This window comes from Poecilia reticulata, linkage group LG4 (assembly GCF_000633615.1).
Source record: "Poecilia reticulata strain Guanapo linkage group LG4, Guppy_female_1.0+MT, whole genome shotgun sequence".
Taxonomy (NCBI): domain Eukaryota; kingdom Metazoa; phylum Chordata; class Actinopteri; order Cyprinodontiformes; family Poeciliidae; genus Poecilia; species Poecilia reticulata.
The window spans coordinates 20,749,228-20,766,799 of record NC_024334.1 but is presented as its reverse complement, the minus strand read 5'-3'; the positions used below and the strand labels follow the sequence as shown (position 1 = coordinate 20,766,799).

At 41.1% G+C, this 17,572-nt stretch overlaps 1 protein-coding gene across 1 annotated transcript; it reads right to left on the bottom strand.

Moving 5' to 3' along the window:
* Nucleotides 1–2,911: 2,911 nt before the first annotated feature.
* myoc (myocilin) lies at nt 2,912–15,948 on the bottom strand. The gene is made up of 5 exons (XM_008407353.2): nt 15,131–15,948; nt 10,882–10,947; nt 10,282–10,374; nt 5,001–5,212; nt 2,912–4,319 (listed from the first exon to the last, which is right to left on the bottom strand). Exons 1-5 carry the CDS (start codon nt 15,624–15,626, stop codon nt 3,738–3,740), a joined length of 1,449 nt encoding a protein of 482 aa, XP_008405575.1. The 5' UTR covers nt 15,627–15,948; the 3' UTR covers nt 2,912–3,737.
* Nucleotides 15,949–17,572: the final 1,624 nt, after the last annotated feature.

Genomic DNA, 17,572 nt, shown 5'->3' with positions numbered 1-17,572 from the left:
TTTATTGAAGCACACCTTCTTGTTTGACCTGTTATAACTAATCCAGAAAATTTTGTGCTGAACGGTTGGAACATGTTGCTGCAGGAAGACATGAAATCAGAAATAATGTCCTTTTGTTTTATCAGAATGGAAATGTGAAAATCTGCAGCATTTGATTGACTGTAATGATCGATTTCTTGATTTGTGAGCCTTCTGCTCCTGCCTTCTGCTCTCATCTCCTTACCTGAGAAGTGTGTGTGTGTGTGTGTGTGTGTGCGTGTGTGTGTGTGTGCGCGTTCAACGGGGAGGGGAAAAGCATGGCGCCGGACTCACGCGTGTTTTCTTTTAGCCAAAGGTTAAAACGGCGCAGAGGTGACATCAGAACCCTGCAGGGTCGCTCGTTCCCGCTGCAGCAGTTTGCGTGCAGGACGGAGTCAGTAACTAGGATCGTTTATTTACAGCTGCTCCGTTGTCGGAGCAGTCCTCCACACACACAACTTTGCACCGCTTTCACACCCATCCCAGTGTGGTCACACAAAATACTCATATACACACACCTCACTGTAATGAGACAAAAAAAGCATCCAGAGCTGCTGCTAATGACTGATTTCAGTGCCCTTAGCTAGTGTTTTAGCAGGACAGGGCTGTTTAGAGGAAATGAGGCAGAGTGTTAACTTTTCTTTTCCTTTTTTTTTTTTTTTTTTTTTGAGCGTGCATGTTGACCTTCATAACGAGAAGGGTCAGGACGAAGAACAAGGAAAAAAGATGAAATGCAAAGCCACAAGTACTAAAGCGGTTGTGCAGAAGGACACTTGCTGTTTCGTTTTGTCTCTACTGATGAGAGCAATCAGCGCTGTTTTCCGTTCTCTGCCTTGGTCCTGCCAGCTGTCCTACCCGCAGCAACGCTCTCATCCGGGGGGCTTGCAGACACAAGACGGTCCTTCAGAAATGTATAGTAGTATGCACCCCGAGATGGCGAGGGGACTCCCTTCACATCTGCCCTAGCTGGGGGGAGACTCCTTTATTTGGAGAATGGAAGAGGGAGGGAGGGTAATGACTTTTTTTTTTTCTTTTTTTGTTGTACAGGGGTTTCATCACTGTATTAAGATATGTACGGTCTTATTTACATTCTCTTGGTTTGGTTACAGAAACTAATAAAAATAATATACTGTTGAGTTTTGCGTTATGTTCTCTTTGTTGGATGTGCCACACTTGACCACGAGGTGTCAGTAGAGTGCCTTTATGTCACATCGACATGCGTGCCATGTGCAGTGATGCGAAGAGACTGGGAGCTAAAACTTAATATTTATGCGGGCTAAGGATGGGATAACATAAATCCTGTTTTTTTTATTTTTTCAAAAATTTGGATACGTATCTTAAAACATAAGAGGAAGGAAAGATATTTGTATTTTATTTTCTATATGTTGAAAACTTCTTTCCTTCCTTCCTTCCTTCCTTCCTTCCTAACATAGTTAATATTTTTAGGCCCGAGCAGCTAAACGCTGCGAAGGCTTATTGTAATCGTACTGTTTATTTTTACGATTCTGCCCCCCTAAAGAGGTGGAAATTGGCTCAATAAGCGCCAGTTTTGGCACCTCGCATGAAACATGTCAGACCTTTAAGGAGTTTTTCCACTGGAATTTGTGCACTAACCACTTAATATCTGGTTCAGTTCTACCCCAAGAAGTGAGCTTTTCCATTATCTGCTCAGTTCCTCACTGGGCGGGACGTGAGCAGCAGCAGCTGTGGCGAATTCTCTACTGATCTGCAGTGAACAGTTGACCACAGCTGCAAGGCACACTCGGCAATGAGAACCTTGACGTTCTGATGAATAAACCCAAATATTTAATTTTGTCTAACAGAAATGAAGTAATTTGACTCCACTGCACCCCCCGAGGTTATTCCATCAGCTATATCTCCTCACTGCATCAGTCGATCTCCACCGTCGTCAGCGCTGCCGAACGCATCGGTGCATATCGCCTCCATATCGGCATATCGGTGGTGCGGAAACTGCGCGAGAGCGTGTGCAGTGGCTGGCGGGCGGTGTCGCCGGAGCTCCCGCGGTCGCCAAGAGGCTGCTTCTACCTTTTTATTCCTACTTTTATCATTGGTGTATGTCATTCACTTCCTGTCTTTCTCTACACCTGTTCCTTTGCTCTTTCTTTTTCTTCCTCATCACTTTCTGTTTTTGCCCTTCTTTCATTGTCTCTGTACATTCTTGTCTTTCACCTTCCTTTCTATTTATCCTCACACCTCAGCTCTGTGCTCCATTCTATCCTTTCCTTCCCTTCCTTATTCCTTGTCTTCTTTTTTATATACCTCCCCATCTTTTCTTCCTTCTGACTTTTTGTATACCATCTTTCCTTTCTTCTCTATCCTTTCAAATACATTTTTGTGGCCCTCCTGTCCCATCGCCTCCATCTTCATTTATATTGTCCCCTTGTGGCGATCTGTCTTCCTCCCTTCCTGGTCTCCGTCCTCTGGTCTTTGCGTGTTTCATTTGTAAAACATGTCCCCATAAATATTTGCCATAAGTTTGAAGTGAATTTTAGCACATATATTATTAATATGGGCTAAAAAGACAAATGTTTTGAGGTCGTCTCACTTTATTTAAAGAGTCTTGGTCGTATAGATCTCTATTTAATCCGCCTTTCTGCTGTTAATTTTGAGATTTGTTCAGTTAACAAAATGCTAATTAAACACTTTGTAAATAGTTGCAGTAAACCATTACAGAAACTTAGAAGATACACCACTAAACAAAACTCATAGTGTGAACTAAGTGTTTGCCAGACACTTTACCCTGAAATACAAAGTGGTGCATGTTATCTTATCTTTTAAATTCCTTTTCTTGTTCAAACCTGCTGGATGAAATTGTTTCCGATCTTTGATTAATCCATCTATACATTTCTCAAAGTGAAATAATAAACGGGGCCGTCGTTGATAAACTTTATTTTATGAGGATTGTGGACACATATTGACTACACTGTGCAAAAACATGCGATATTCAATACATGCTGTATTGGAGCAGATTTATAGAGGGATGTTGGCTGATAAATCACTGCAGGGCACGTAAAACCACAGGAGCTGGCATCATAGCATTACTGAATCAAATGCATCTCATTGTTTTTGGTTAAACTGATTCGTGGTTTATTTAATTCACAAATATATAGCTTTACACGGAAAACAACAAAATCACATACATGGATTAAAGGCGGTACAAAAATAATTCCTCTGAAAACAACATAGTGGACCAGGCCACAGCAAAAAAAGGAACGGGAATAAAGGAAAAGCAGGCCTGCAGGAGGCACCGTGTCTCCAATGTTTATGGAGGTTGGTAGTTTTCCTACAGGTGAACTGGCGTTAGCTTTCTATGGAAAGACAAAAGGGCCACAATTTGTCCGACTCACTTTAAGAGATTATGTACAAAATCAATGGATTAAGTCAGGATGCTGTAAAATATGGCAAAACAAATTTTTATTTTTTTTTGGTTTGCTTGAGAATGCCTCTAGAGTTACCAAACAGAAAACAGCATCAGGTCACAAAACACTATTTTATTCTATTTTAAATCACCCTGACTAATTAAACAAGGATTTTTTTTTGCATAATTTCTTACACATATTGGGTGGAAACGGACTATTTGTGAGTTTTTTTGCTTTTCCATATGTTTTGTAACTTCTGCTACTGCTGCTCATGTTATGGTCTAAAACTGTGAGTCTCTGAAGCAGGAACAGGTGAGCAAACAGTCACTGGCGTTGGCTTCAGTTAGCCTGCTGACGACCCAGCCTCAGGTCGTAGGACACTAGGTGGAAGTTGTCCCAGGCAAACAGCTTCCTCTGGGCCAAGCTGTAGTCAATCATGCTGTTGTAGCCGTACTTGTTCTTGAAGGGGATGGACACGGCCTTCAGCTGGCCGGTTGCTGTGTCGTACACGTGGTTGATGGTGGTGTCACGGGCTGCGTAGCTGGCCACGGTGTAAAGCTTCCCGCAGATCATGAAGGAGTTGGCCACGGACGCCTTCCTGATGCTGGTCTCCCAGCTCCTCTTCACCTCCAGACTGTGTGGGTCCAGCTTCGAGATCACTATGGCCCCTTGGGCCTTGCTGGTGGAGTACACGGCCCACAGCCCCTTCTCGTCCACAGACAGGTCGATGTCCGTGTAGCCGCCCCAGGAGTAGGGGAACTGGCCGTGGAAGCCAGCGTGGGGGAGTTCACGACGGGCCGCCACGTTCTCAGAGACCAGGTCGTAGCGGATCAGGGTGCGACTCAGCCGTCTCTGGTAGTACAGGGACCCTCGGTACATCGTGGCCCCGGTGCTTTCCAGTGAGTCTGGCAGCAGCAGGACCTGTCACAGCAAAACATGAGGCAATAACTGGAACTGATCCGAGCGCATTGATTGTCACAAATTAGGACATAATTATGAAGTGGAAGGGAAGAGACCCATGGTTTTCAAGAGGTTTTGCAGAAGAAAGCCATAAGAGTCAACAATGTATTTTTATACATGTCATGTTGACGTCCTGTTGGGAGGTGAGCCTCTGCCCCAGCTGCAGATAAATTGCAACCTTTAGCAGCCTTCATTTTCCACAGCAACTCTAACCAGTTTTCCTGTTTTGGTAGAAAAGCATCTGCTTACCATGATGCTGCCACCAACATGTCTCACTGCTGTGGTAGAGAGCTCAGGGCGATGTTTAACTCAAAATTAAGGCTATTAAAGACCTTTCTAAGACCATTATGAACAAACTTAAGACCTGCATCGTGTTAGAAATGTACAAAGGAAAACTACACATTTTACATAGCAGTACTAAAAAGCTTGGCACTACTAAGCTCTTTACCAAGCTAGATTTATGTTGTGTTATCTGTGTTTGGAAGCTCAACACAAATGTCACAACTTTCAGATTTTAATTATAGGTAGTTCTGAAAACCATACGTATAATTTCCCTTCCCCTTCATAAGCGTGCACAGCTTTAGTAGTGCACTAGATTGTGGTAGGAGCATGGATACTTTTGCAAGGCCCTGCTACACGTACCTTGGAAGGGAAGCCTTTGGAGAGCTGATCCATGTCATCATACCCGTACAGCTGCCTGACCTCGGTGCCAATCGTGTCGATGCGCCAGAGCATGCTGGCCCCATAGGGGGAAACGGCCTCAGGATCCTGCATCCAGACACCGTATTTACCTGCGATGTTGTCAGCCTTCCTGTGGGTGACCGGCTCGCCCACGGAAATCAGCTCCCCGCATCCTGCAGGGCAAGGTAGACGAGACGTGGGAGAGAGGGGAACGATGAAGAGGTTCAATGTAGTTGTCACAAGTCAACAGAAGCCGTGATGAAAGACAAGTTTTAAATCATGTCAAAGCTTTGGGGTGTTCACTCTACAAGACTTTGACGTTCATTGGATGGCCCGAATCTGGCAGGCCTGCGGTATAGATGCATTGCCACTTAAAACTGCCCATTGCAAAAAATCACTAAGCATAATATTTTGCATTGCAAATTGCCTTCTGAATAAAGGTGCTGATGATACAAGTCTGGTCTCTTTTAGCTGGTTAAAATATGTATATAGCATGATTTTTCTTCATTGATAGGAAGTCAGATGATCAAAACTGGTAAACCACATTGATAAAATATTAGTTAAATAATACATTAAATGACCACTGAACAATTATTCATAAAATATATAAACATTTTTGAATAAAACACACAGAAAGTCCTAACAAACGCTTTTAATGTAGGAAATATTTATCTATTCACAGTTAATCTATTAGTATGATTTGTTCTTTAAATGGCCACTTACTTTGGCTAATGTTATTAAATATACAAACTCAACATCCTAAGCAAATAATCAAACCACAATAGTCAACTAAAATCACAATAAGAAACTGAATCAATCATAGCCAAATGTTGTTGTTTTTTATTTATTTTTTTTATACCATATCAGCCTCAGGAGATGATTGAGGATGAAGAGTCGCTGATATCTGGTTCTAACGGGTCTGCAGTTCATCTCCTGGTCCATTCTGTCTATCATACAGCAGCACACCGCGCCACGACCCAGCTAGCAAGAAAATGTTCGCACGACGTCCGCGAACGTAGTCTGAAAGTCGAACGTCGAATGTTCGGACCTGACGTTCAGCAAACTTTGTCTGAACATTCACCCTGAACATTCGTTCCCAATTAATTTTCTTTTTTGCTGTCATTTCACTCGATTTAGTTTTTATATCTTTAAAACTTTTATGACTGTTATTTTTTATTTTTTTATCTTTTTTTTTTTTTCACTTCTTATACAAAGTGCATACTTCCGAATGTTGTTTGAGCGTTCTTGAACGTCTTCCGGACGTTTTTATAAATGCTGCTTTAAAAAACTTTTAAAAAAAACAAACAAAAAAAAAAAAACGGAGGCATTACAAAGAGCTTTATTTCTCCCTACAAAATAAATTTTTAAGATTTTTTTTTGTTACTCTTGCTGTTATTCCAATGCACATGTCTATTCTATGTCTTAATAAAAAATAAACAAATGTTCGGACTTGACGTTCGCCGAATTTTAATATATTTAAAACCTTTATGGTGGTTAATATTTCTGACAAAATCTCTTTTTCTAACCTGGCACGTGGTTAAAGCGTAAAAAGCCACATAATTTGTTGCCGATGCCTTTTGTGTGCTTTTGTATCACGCTAAGCTTCGTCCTCCATCGTTTCGAGCACGTGGCGCTATTATCTCATGACTTCTCAAGTCTGACTCGACCAGAAATATTCATCTACGTGAAGAGTCCTGCTCTTTTTTCCCTAATGTTACTTGTCCTGAGCCACCGAGTCAACATAACTGGTAAGCAGGTAATCAGGAGAGTTTGTGGACGGACCACTTCGTTCATATACTGAGGGCTGTAGGAAAAAACATCATGGCGTCAGTCCGCATGTCTACTATTGAGGAGAAGTTCAGCTGCTGGCAACGAGTAAAGCTGAGTGGGAATTAACTTTTTCAGCGCATAAAATGATAACATTTAAAAACTTGAGTTCTACGTTGTCCTTTTTAAAAAGCCAGATTAAAGAAAATAAATGCAAATATATTAATAAATGAATTTATTATTTTATTTAATTAATAAATAAACCCAAATTTGGGTCCCCTAACGACAGAGAGGTTTAATACTTTGTATTGTCAAATGTGCAAAGCTTACTGACATTTTCCAACTCAGTCATGAGAGGCAGCTGGTAATGGGAGTTACACCATTTAATTTTCCTTTGGGATCAGTTAAATATTTTTGAATTTAATAATTTCTTTTTAATCCATAGGTGGAATCTAACTGACAGCAGAATCTAGAGGACCAGTAAGCACTGAAGTTGTCTAGTTAATGGTTTCTTGTGGATGAACAAAAAATCTAAATGTTCAGTCTGATCCACAGTAGCATGTTGTTGTTGAGCCTGTGGTTTATCCTGAGCTACTGTAAACACTGTCTGTCTTTTCCTTCTCTCTGGATCATCAACTACAAAATAATATGCAGCTGGACATATTAATAGCACAACATTCGTTGGTATCGCAGCACAAACTACTGGGTGATATTCTGTTTAATTCAGTGTTAGTTACATTGCCAGTTAGATCTAATGTTTATCTTATTATTTCAAGGTCCTTCAAAGAGTTGTTGATGCTGATGGCTGTGAGCAGGAAGGACCTCCTGTAGCAGTCTGTGTTACAGTGTCTGACTGAAGACACTGTTTTTCTGATGAAGAGGACGCTCAGAGTTGGTCATACTTTTTTTTTTTTTTAATTTACGTTATTATGTTTGTGTTTGAATGTTTCCTTTAATATATTTGATTAAAGTAATGATTGTTTTTTTCTCACGTAATTTCAGGTGACAACTTGAAAGTAATACAGAAATGTTGCCTGGCTGAAGATGTCAGACTTCAAAGCAGAAACCCAAGAGAATCAGGTAAAAAGTTTTTGTAAGGCAGTAATTAGAATTATTAGCTGCAAAGAGAGAGAGAGAGAGAGAGAGAGAGAGAGAGAGAGAGAGAGAGAGAGAGAGAGAGAGAGAGCTGTCCATGGTTTCCTTCAGTTTGATCCCTTTATGTTGCTTCAATGTGTTTAGGAGTTACTACAGTATTACAGACCACTTAGAAATATGATAATCAAGTACCATTGAACAAAACTTTGATTGATTGGATAAATCACGCTGATGATTATGCAGGTTTTTAATTAAATGTTTTTGTTACAGGTGAACTGAAATCTATTCAGATTCTGAAGAAAAGCCACAGATCCAGAAAATCTCCCACCTGTCCTCCATCTTCACTCCCACCATGAGAAGATATTTGTTGGTGCAGTTTTCTAAATCTAACTGCTTATTTACATACATTCACAAACAAAATTAAGAGACATGTTGTCAGTAATCCATAGAATAAAAGAACAACGTTCATTTTACTCAAACATATACTTATAAAGAGTAAAATCAGAGAAACTTTGAAGTTTTCCAGAGGTGCATAAACTCTGTTTGGAACAGAATCTCAAGACTACATCATGCCTGCCAACATCTGCTAACTTTAATGACAAGCAGCTGTGGAGTGACACAGTCCTAGTGTGGTCTCCTCCCCCAGAAATTAAAAGAAAATCTACTCGAAACTTTGCATTTCCAGACATTTGAAGAACATTTTACTAAATTCATAGGATTAATAAACCTAAAACCAGTTATCAAGGTAGAAGTTCAGGATAATGACTAGTGAAAATGAGTCATTAACCTGAACTTTATTTGAAAATCATACTAAGAATTTGTATTACCCTTATTTTTATTTGAGCGTTATGCTGCTGTTGGACAAACATTCTTGTTTAAAGATAAAAGGCCATCTATGGAAAAGTGGACATTATGAGGGTTTTACTATTTCAGTTCACAGTTCATGAAGTGGACCTATCATAGTTTCAGTATAAAACACCTTTCTGTAAAGGATCTGTGTATTTCTGTGTATTTAGTTTGGGGTTTTTCTGTGTCTAGAGCCGTTTTCCCCTGTGAGTCTCTGTAATGTCCTGTCCTCCCTGTTGATTGATCCCAGCTGTGTCTAGTTCCCTGATTACCCTCTCTGTGTATTTAAGTCCACCTGTTATCTTTGTTCCTTGTCGGGTCCTCATCAAATGTTGTCTGTCAGCTCTCTGTGTTTTTGTGTTCCTGGATTTCTCATTAAACATCAACTTTAACCATGTCTACCTGGTTAGCATGGTCTCCTCACCACGTCAACACCAAATCATGACAGTTTCTTCTCACAGACATAAAGCCTGATCCTAACATCCTGCACTGTTCTTTAGTTTTACCTTATTTAAGTGACTCCAGAGAAGTTTTGGGTAATTAATTACAAAACAACAAAACGGTCATTAATCAAACTTCAAAAAAGGCCAACAAGAGTAATTAACAAGGCTAAGGACCGGGATCAGACTAACCCATTATTGAACCAAATATTTTGCACATATACACAATTTTGTATTGAACCACAAAATACTCTACAAATAGTCAATGCTGTACCCAATTTCCATTCATAAATATACAAATAATTCTAAATTAAGAACCAAATATGGAACCAGAGTGGTTTTTAAGCCAATACGTGTTTCATCCTCAAACAAACTTGCGTCGAGGAGGTAACACAACCGTTTGGTTTTCTCTTGAGTCACCGCCTTCAGAGGAGAGGCTGCGTGACGCAACTCATCCCGGGTTTCAGAGAAAACGAGATGGTTGGCTTTATTTTTATCTCTTCCTAAAATACCACCTTCCTCTTGGGTTCCGGATGTAGCCCCAGATTTAAGATTGGATGGCAATACGTCTTATAAATACACCCATTACTATGTTGCCTCGGAGCGCTTTGGTCTCAACTAAGATGGAAAGATGCGCCGCGTCGACTCTTTGCGTTCCCCTATAGGGGAGACGCAGGGTGTGGTTTGGGGAGCCCACCCGAGGAAACGCTTAACAGCTACTTTAAACGACAGCCTTGTTAAAGGTGCTTTCCCTTTTCATTTATGAGGCAAACATGAAACTCAGAGGGCGCCTCACACCGACGGTTCGGCATGACGTCGGTATTCTCACCCTGAATGCCTTGGTATTAATAGTCGTATTTGCTTTGAGGCTGTCAGCAGGAGGGGTGAGTGTCATGTTTGCCCGGTCACACCAACGGAGGAGGACGAAACGGGGCTTGTATTTAAATTTCAGCTTCTTTTATGTCTTTTTATGGACACATTGGCTTCTTGTGTATGATATTCTTTCTCTCTCTCAAAAAAAAAGCTGGATTTGGGTTGGTGCGCTTGGAGAACATCCCGTGTGTTTAGCTAGTTTTAGGCTAAAGAATAAACACCTGTGTTGTCGACATTGGCGTCTGGTGCAGGCACCTCGGTCACCTCAGCCTTCAGTTCCTGAAAGCCCTGGGCTCCATGTGGCCAGGCTGAATCTGAACCAACAAGAGATACACTGATTTACATACAAATAATTGCAACATTCATTAAAATAAGAATTGTTAGGGATTAACATCTGAGAAAAAAAAAATGTTACCAAGTATTTTTAGTCAAGTTTGCAATAAGACAATTAACTTACAAGTACATTTTCAGCAACATATAGGACCTTGTTTAGTGTAAGTAATTCCTCAATATTGATTTTTTTTAAAATATGCTTTTATTCAACTGGCAGATTTGTTGTCACTTATAACATTTCCCCCATCATACAAGTGAAACAATCTGCCAGTGGAATTAGTATTTTTTAATGAATATTGAGGAATTATTGCTTCAAAACAAGCTCCTGTTTCTTGCTGAAAAGTTGCTTGCAAGTCAAGTTTTGTCCTACTTCAAGTGTACTAAGATATTTGCTCTAAAAACTAGGCCAGAAATACTTGCTCTACATTTTGCGTTTCTACAGTGCGGTCTCTGGAAGGGAATGTTCTGCAGAAAAAAACCGGCCTCACCTCTCAGGTTGCTGCTGTCGCCCTGCCGGTTGGGCCTCGTCATGAGGTGGGACATCTGACTGGAGCCTAAACACACAGACACACCACAGCTCACCGATCCGTGTTGCAGGTCGCAAGGTTGTGTACTCTGTGCAGAGTGCCTTGGAGTGTGTTTCAAACCACCCGATGAACTGAACAAGACTGGATCTGGCTCTGTACTTTGACTAGGTCATTCTAACACATGGTCACACATTTATCGAAACCGTTCAGTTGTATTTGTGACTATGTTTGGAGTTGGTTTTTTAGCCTACGACCAGTTTCCTTCCTATTATTTGGCTCCATTCAAAGGAAGCCGCTCCCACGGCATGATGTTGCCACTGCCATGTTTCACCATGAAGATCATGTTTTCTGCCACGTAGGCCAAAGAGTTTGATTCTGGTCTCTAAAGCAGAACTCCTTTCGCATGTGATCGTTACTGCTGTGGATTACGACTGGGACTGAAGTGGAAACATGTATAATCTATTTGAATCAGTCTGTGTGAATGAATCAATTTGATTATATAATCTTGTGTATAAATTGGATCTGTTTGAGATGATATTAATTATAAATTAGTGCTCAACTTTTAGGTGTTTTTGCCTAATTAGGGGAATGTGGAAAGTCACCTAGTTGCACAGTTTCCCATTATTTCTTTGAAACAAAATATAAGCTATTTATTATTTTTGTTCGCCATTACAAACTACTTTGTGTTAGTCTGTGATGTGGAATCCACAAAATTAAAACACAGGGTGTGGTTGTGGACAAAGCATGACTATAGTTAAGTGGGTGTGATTACCGCTAAAAAGCTCCGTATCTCTTTCAGATACCACTATGTCTTTGTTATATTTTTACTCTCTAGATTCCTTCCAACCCTTTTTTTGTCTTTCTTTTTTTTTTTTTTTCAGCTTGTTTACCTTCCAAAACCATTACAGTGAAACGTAAACCCTGTCAAACTGAATCTGACAAACTGTAAACAGCTCCGTATGGAGACTCCTCATGGTCTAAACACAGCGTTGATTACAAACGAGAAAGTGAGACGCCTGGATGTGTTCCGGTGAAAGCTGTTGGTGTGTGAGTCCACATGGGATTTCATTTTATTTTTTTCCGTAGCTTATCGCACAAGCATGTTGCGCAAAAACGTTCCGCCGTGTCAGGCAGGCAGCGAACCCTGACGACGCGGAGAGCATTAAGCCTCAACATCTGGAAGCTGATGTTGATTTTTTTCCCCGTTAATGAACAGAAGCAGCAGGTCCGTAAATGGGGCAGATGATGACCAACAGGTGCTGTCGGAAAAACTAAACGGGCGCAAAAAGTATCGGTCGCTCGTAAACTTTGTCTCGTTTCCTTGCTTTACGACGGAGTTTTGGGAAGCGTTTGTGGTTTGGGGATTTTATGTGACAAACCAAACCAAAATAGTCCGTAACTGTGAAATGGAATTAAGTGTTGTATTCGTAACTTTTGGGGAAAAGTCTGAAAAGTTTAGCATTCATTTGATTACAGGCTCAAATCCGGATAGCACTTTTAAAAATGAGTACAGCTGATCGGCTTCAGAAGTCAGCTGTAAGTTAATGTCTCTGCACATCTAGAGGCCTAAATCACCCTGTTTTTAGTCTTGCAAAAATAGCTCAACCTCAGTCAGATTAGGCAAAGAGCCGATGTGAACATCTATTTTCAGGCCTTTCCACAGGTTCTCACGAAGATTTAAGTTCGGACTTTGACTGGGACGTTCTTTGACATGAAAATGCTCTGAGCTAAATCATTTGGATAAAGTTCTCGTTGTCATCCAAGATGTCTGCTTCCAGGAATGTCCCATGTTTAACTCCATCCATTGTCCCTTCAGCTCTAAATCTCCCGTTGGATTGTGGTACATTGATAACTGATTTGGTTTCACAGAATTTTATTTCGGGGTGTCTGAGTGAAGAGGCTTAATACAGGTGTATTACATACTTTTCAGATTATTTGTTTCCTCCAATTCACAATAGTGCTTTACTTTGTGTTGGTCTCTACCATAAGAAAACAAAACAAAAAAAAAACAAATCCAGACATTTATGGTTGTGAACATTTTGAAAACTTTCTTTGGGTGTTAACAGATTTGAAAGATACAGACTGTATCGACAAGTTACTTAAATAATGACTCTATTGCTGAAGTTCCTTCTTCATCCGGTACTCCTCCAGATATGTGTCTTTTTTTCTCTTCTTTTTTCATCCCGTGTGCTCTCTTCTATCCTGCCACCTTTTTTGAGGTGTTGCGAGTAAAAACTGTATTTTTTGAAAGTCACGAATCAATGCTGCTGCAGCAACATCAACAACCGTCTTATGCCTTGGCAGCACTTTCAGAAATCACTGTGACCCATTGTAATCTAGAAAGGAATTTGGTGCAAATCGTGCCTCCCTTTTCGATCTCGATTTAAAGTCGTAAAACTCTGAAATATGTCAGACCTCGGCGATCCTCAGTCTTGTAAATTCGACTGAGCACAGCAGGCCAGGCCTCATATAAGGAAGATTAATACCGTTTGCAGCGTAGGGTTAGCACTTGTGCTGTCAACTGTATTTAAAAGCCTGTTTTTAAAGCAAAACATAACAATCAGAGACCATCAACTCGTATATTTTAACTGTTTAAAAAGGTCACAGAAATACTGAGGGAGTTGTGAGAGATAAAAATCCTCCTGTCAAGGGTTTCACTCTTCCCTACAAGCCAAAGTGGCTTGATTTATGTTCTCTCTCTCTGTCTGCTCTGGTCCCACGAGCCTCGCTCTGAGCTTGATCTATCCGGCATCTGCCTGTCACCCTTAGGGGGCCCTCCCTGTGTATTTCAGTCTGCGGGTGAAAACATGAGGAGCTACACCCATAGCTGAGCGGATGTAGGAGGTATACAAGCATCCCGAAGCAGACGGGGGTGAGCTGGTTTTGTAGGACGACGGGAAAAAAGATTTATCGGTCCAGGAAATCTCAATGTTAAAAGCCAATGATGCAGAATTCCAGGTGGGTAAACAGAGAGACGCTTCGCTGGGAAGTAAAGGAGGAGCGGCGACTAAAGGAGGAGGAGGAGGACGGGGAGGTGGAGGGGTAGGGGAAGAATTTGCCCCGGGGCACATCATCCTCCTCGTGCTCTCTCCTTTTAGGGCCGCTAGCGCGCATTTCCCGCCATGTTGAGTGGGGAAACACCAGCCATAAAGACAGCAGGGTCTGCCCTTAAATATGAAGCTGATCCTCTGTGGCCGCCCTCCAGCGTTTCTAAAAGTAAAGGCAGGAAGACGGGACAGCTGGGGGGGGTGAGGGGGGAAACCTGAGCCCAGAGGTCTCTGCTGTATAAAGGGGAAACCAAAACATTACCATGCAAACACAAACACACAAAGATGTATGTGGCATGAAAACATGGAGGTCATCCATTTCTGGTTTTTAACCCTTAAAAGCCCTGATGCAACGAGTCAGAGATAATAAACTTTGCTGTTTAAATGCTTTGGACAAAATACATGTTTAATTATTAATATTGCTACACCGATTAGCTGTAGTGACAATGACAATAGAGATAAATGTCAAATTCCAATCAAAATGTATTCAAATCTAAAAGTTTTCAGTATAAACAGAATAAATTAGGTATCCACTAAATGGCACATTGTACAATGATGGATGGAATTTACATGAATAAGTAAAAAAGGAAATAACACATTTTGACCAGTTTTTCTGTAAAGCTGTCAATGATAATTATGGTTTTTTTTTTGTTCGTTTTTGCTGTATGACTAAAACCATTTTTTTAGTTAACATCTTCTCATTCCTTGGAAATAAACTTAGTAATCCGTGCAAACTGTTTATTATTAGCTGTGCACAGCCACAGTGGGTCTTTGAATAAAAATGACACCTGTCCTCTACAGGACCTGGAGGATGAGACAGCTTGAGAATCTGATACAGCAGATTTCTTTTTTCTTTTTTTTCTTTTTGAGAAAGCTACCCTCTTTTTAGGGGTTTCAGAAACATCTGCTTAAAAAGTGCAACATTTAATGATGTAGGATTAACAAGCTAGATACACATTTGTGATCAATTAAAGTTATCAGAAATGCATGTATCAAAAACAATACATTTGGCATAAGTTTGATAAATGAATGCGGATCACAAATTGTGGAAAAATAAGCAACATTTTTAAAATCAGAAATGAATTTTATGATGCAGTTTTTTAATATTCTAGATCAACATTTAAGCAGATGGTGGGGTTTGTTTTGTGTGTATCGTCTCTTACCAGCAGCCAGTCTGCCTCTTCCCCAGTCTTGCTGGGTGGCGGTGGCAGCTGCAACCGGGCTCTGCGACAGGCAGGGTCTGCTCCTCAGCCTCTCCGTCTCCCGCCTCATCTCCTCCATCCTGAGCTTCAGCGTGTCCAGCTCCCTCTGCAGCTTCTCTTTCTCCCCTTGCAGCAGGTTCCTCTCCGACACCACTCGGTTGAGAGCCTCTTGGAGCTCGGGTTGCGGTCTGGCAGCGGCCCCCTGCTGACCTCCCCGCAGCTGAACGTCCCTCACGCCGAGCTGGGCCACCAGAGCCTCCAGCACGCCGAGCCTGGCCTTCAGGCCGTCCAGCTCCGGACCTCCAGCCTGTGGGCAGGTGGCCTCCGCGGGGCTGGGCACGGTGAAGGTGTACTGGCATCGGCCGCTCCGGTCGTTCCCCCTCCACAGGGAGGCTCGGTCCTGGGCATCACCTCGCAGCAGGAGACCACATATGCACAGCCAGGAGAGGAAGAACATCTTTCAGACACGCCTGAGCAATTTATACTAATATCTTTAGTCTTTTTTTTGTTTGTTTCCCCACAATCCAACTTTCTGTTCCTGTGCAAATTTATTATTATAACTTTTTTTTTTTTTATCCAAGCCAATTTCCAGATTTAACTCGGAGGTTTTTCTCTTATCAGGTCGTCTTGTGCCCTCTCCTATGTTCTTGTTCTCTCTTCTATGAGCAGCTCTGCAACACTGAGCTCTTCCCAACTGCTCTCAGATATTTATACAGTCTGGAAGGGACACAAGGAGGGAAACTGGAAAACAGGGAGGAGAAGAGAGGTGAAAGGAAGAGAGGGAGGGGAAAGTGGGGAAAGGAAAAGGTGAAGGGTAAAGGACAAAAACATGACTTTTTTTGAATGATGCTAAATTTGCAAAATTATGTTTTGGGATTTTAGGATGTTAAATCAGACGCTTTGTTATAGTTGGGATTTTTCATATTTTTGAAGATACTATCTGGAAAAACTTCAATTTCTCAGAAATTTAAATAAAAAATTAATTTTTTTTTTTTTTGAAAGGGTTTGTTAAAAGTTTACAAACAGTTGTAGTAAATTATTCTTTTGGCTTCAGTATTTGGTATAAAAACAGATTATTTGATCCCAGACGCTGAACACCTAAGTCAGGAGTTGGACTGCTTCCAGCGTAAAACGTCTCAGCAGTGTATGCAGACGCCAGTTAAACGGTTATTTACAAAAAAAAAAGCAAAAAAGAAAAGCTGATGATTATTTAAGCGTGAAATGGAGTTTGGAGGTAGTGCGTCATAAATGATGTGTAGTCAAGTTGACTGGCTCCACCTCCAACTTCCACAGTAAATAATCACCAGCATCGCCAAGACGGTTATCACACTTAAAACTTTTCAACAGGACCTTCCTTCAACTACCCCTGTAAGGTCTGAGTCCAACATGGTGGCGATACATGATCCCTGTTGGACACAGTTTCCTCCTGAGGAACCAGTGTCTCCTTACATCTGGTTGGGGGGGCATTGGTGATCGGATAGGACGCTGACCCCCAGCACACCGTGTCCCTCAGAGCTGAGACTCTAAGGTGTGAAGTGTGCTTCGGACTCCACGCTGTCTCTGCAATGCCTTTATACTCTCTCATGTTTAAAACAACTTAAATTAGCTTTTTTTTTTTTTTTATATGCTCACTTCCTCTCCGGTCACCTACATTTAACACGGTATCTCTCCTCTTGCTCTTCACATTTTTACTTCACCTTTCTTTCATGTGCACAAACTTCTCATCCATCCATCTCTGCTGACCCGACCGGCCGTGATGTCCAAAGCATTTCTGGGTCGCGAAGGTCCTGAACGCCCGAAACGGGATGAAAACTTTTAGTTTACTCGCTGAGAAAGGCGGCGTCAACAGTAGTAACATGGGAACAAAAGTAGCTAAAGCTAAAAAAGGAGAAAAAATGTTCTTGGGAAAATGATGGGACTGAGAAAGTAGTTTGAAAACATTGTAAAAGTCTATGTTATGATACAATAATTAATTAGGGTAATTTAACCCTATCTCCAAAGAAAATACAAGTTAAAACAAAAACAATAGAAAGGCTGCCACTTTCTCTGGGCCTCAACTCGTTTCAATAAATCATCATGCAGTTGGACCAAATCATTTAATTGCTTTTATAAATCATAGATGCGGCACTATGCCTTAATACGCACACCAAATACCAACAATGTACGTCATGACAACACGACTTGCCGTGCAGATTGTCTATATATGTATAAAAACAGCAAGACTCGACATAAATAACCCCACAGACAGTTGGAAGTGGATTCATTTGTCTACATTATTACGAATATATGTATTTTTTAGAGTGTATTGTCCTTTTTTTTCTTTGCCATTCTCATTTTTGGACGTGTGAAGCACTTCAGAACAGAGTAACTTTGTCGTATAAAAACAGAGAGGCATATGAAAAA

What these genes read in the sequence shown, in the direction of transcription:
- myoc (XM_008407353.2), bottom strand. Translation starts at nt 15,626, where the DNA reads ATGTTCTTCCTCTCCTGGCTGTGCATATGTGGTCTCCTGCTGCGAGGT. An exon ending in AAGAGGCAGACTGGCTGCTG is followed by an intron (nt 10,948 to 15,130) that starts GTAAGAGACGAT and finishes CTGTGTGTTTAG; the next exon opens with GCTCCAGTCAGATGTCCCAC. An exon ending in CCAAAGGCTTCCCTTCCAAG is followed by an intron (nt 4,320 to 5,000) that starts GTACGTGTAGCA and finishes TTGCTGTGACAG; the next exon opens with GTCCTGCTGCTGCCAGACTC.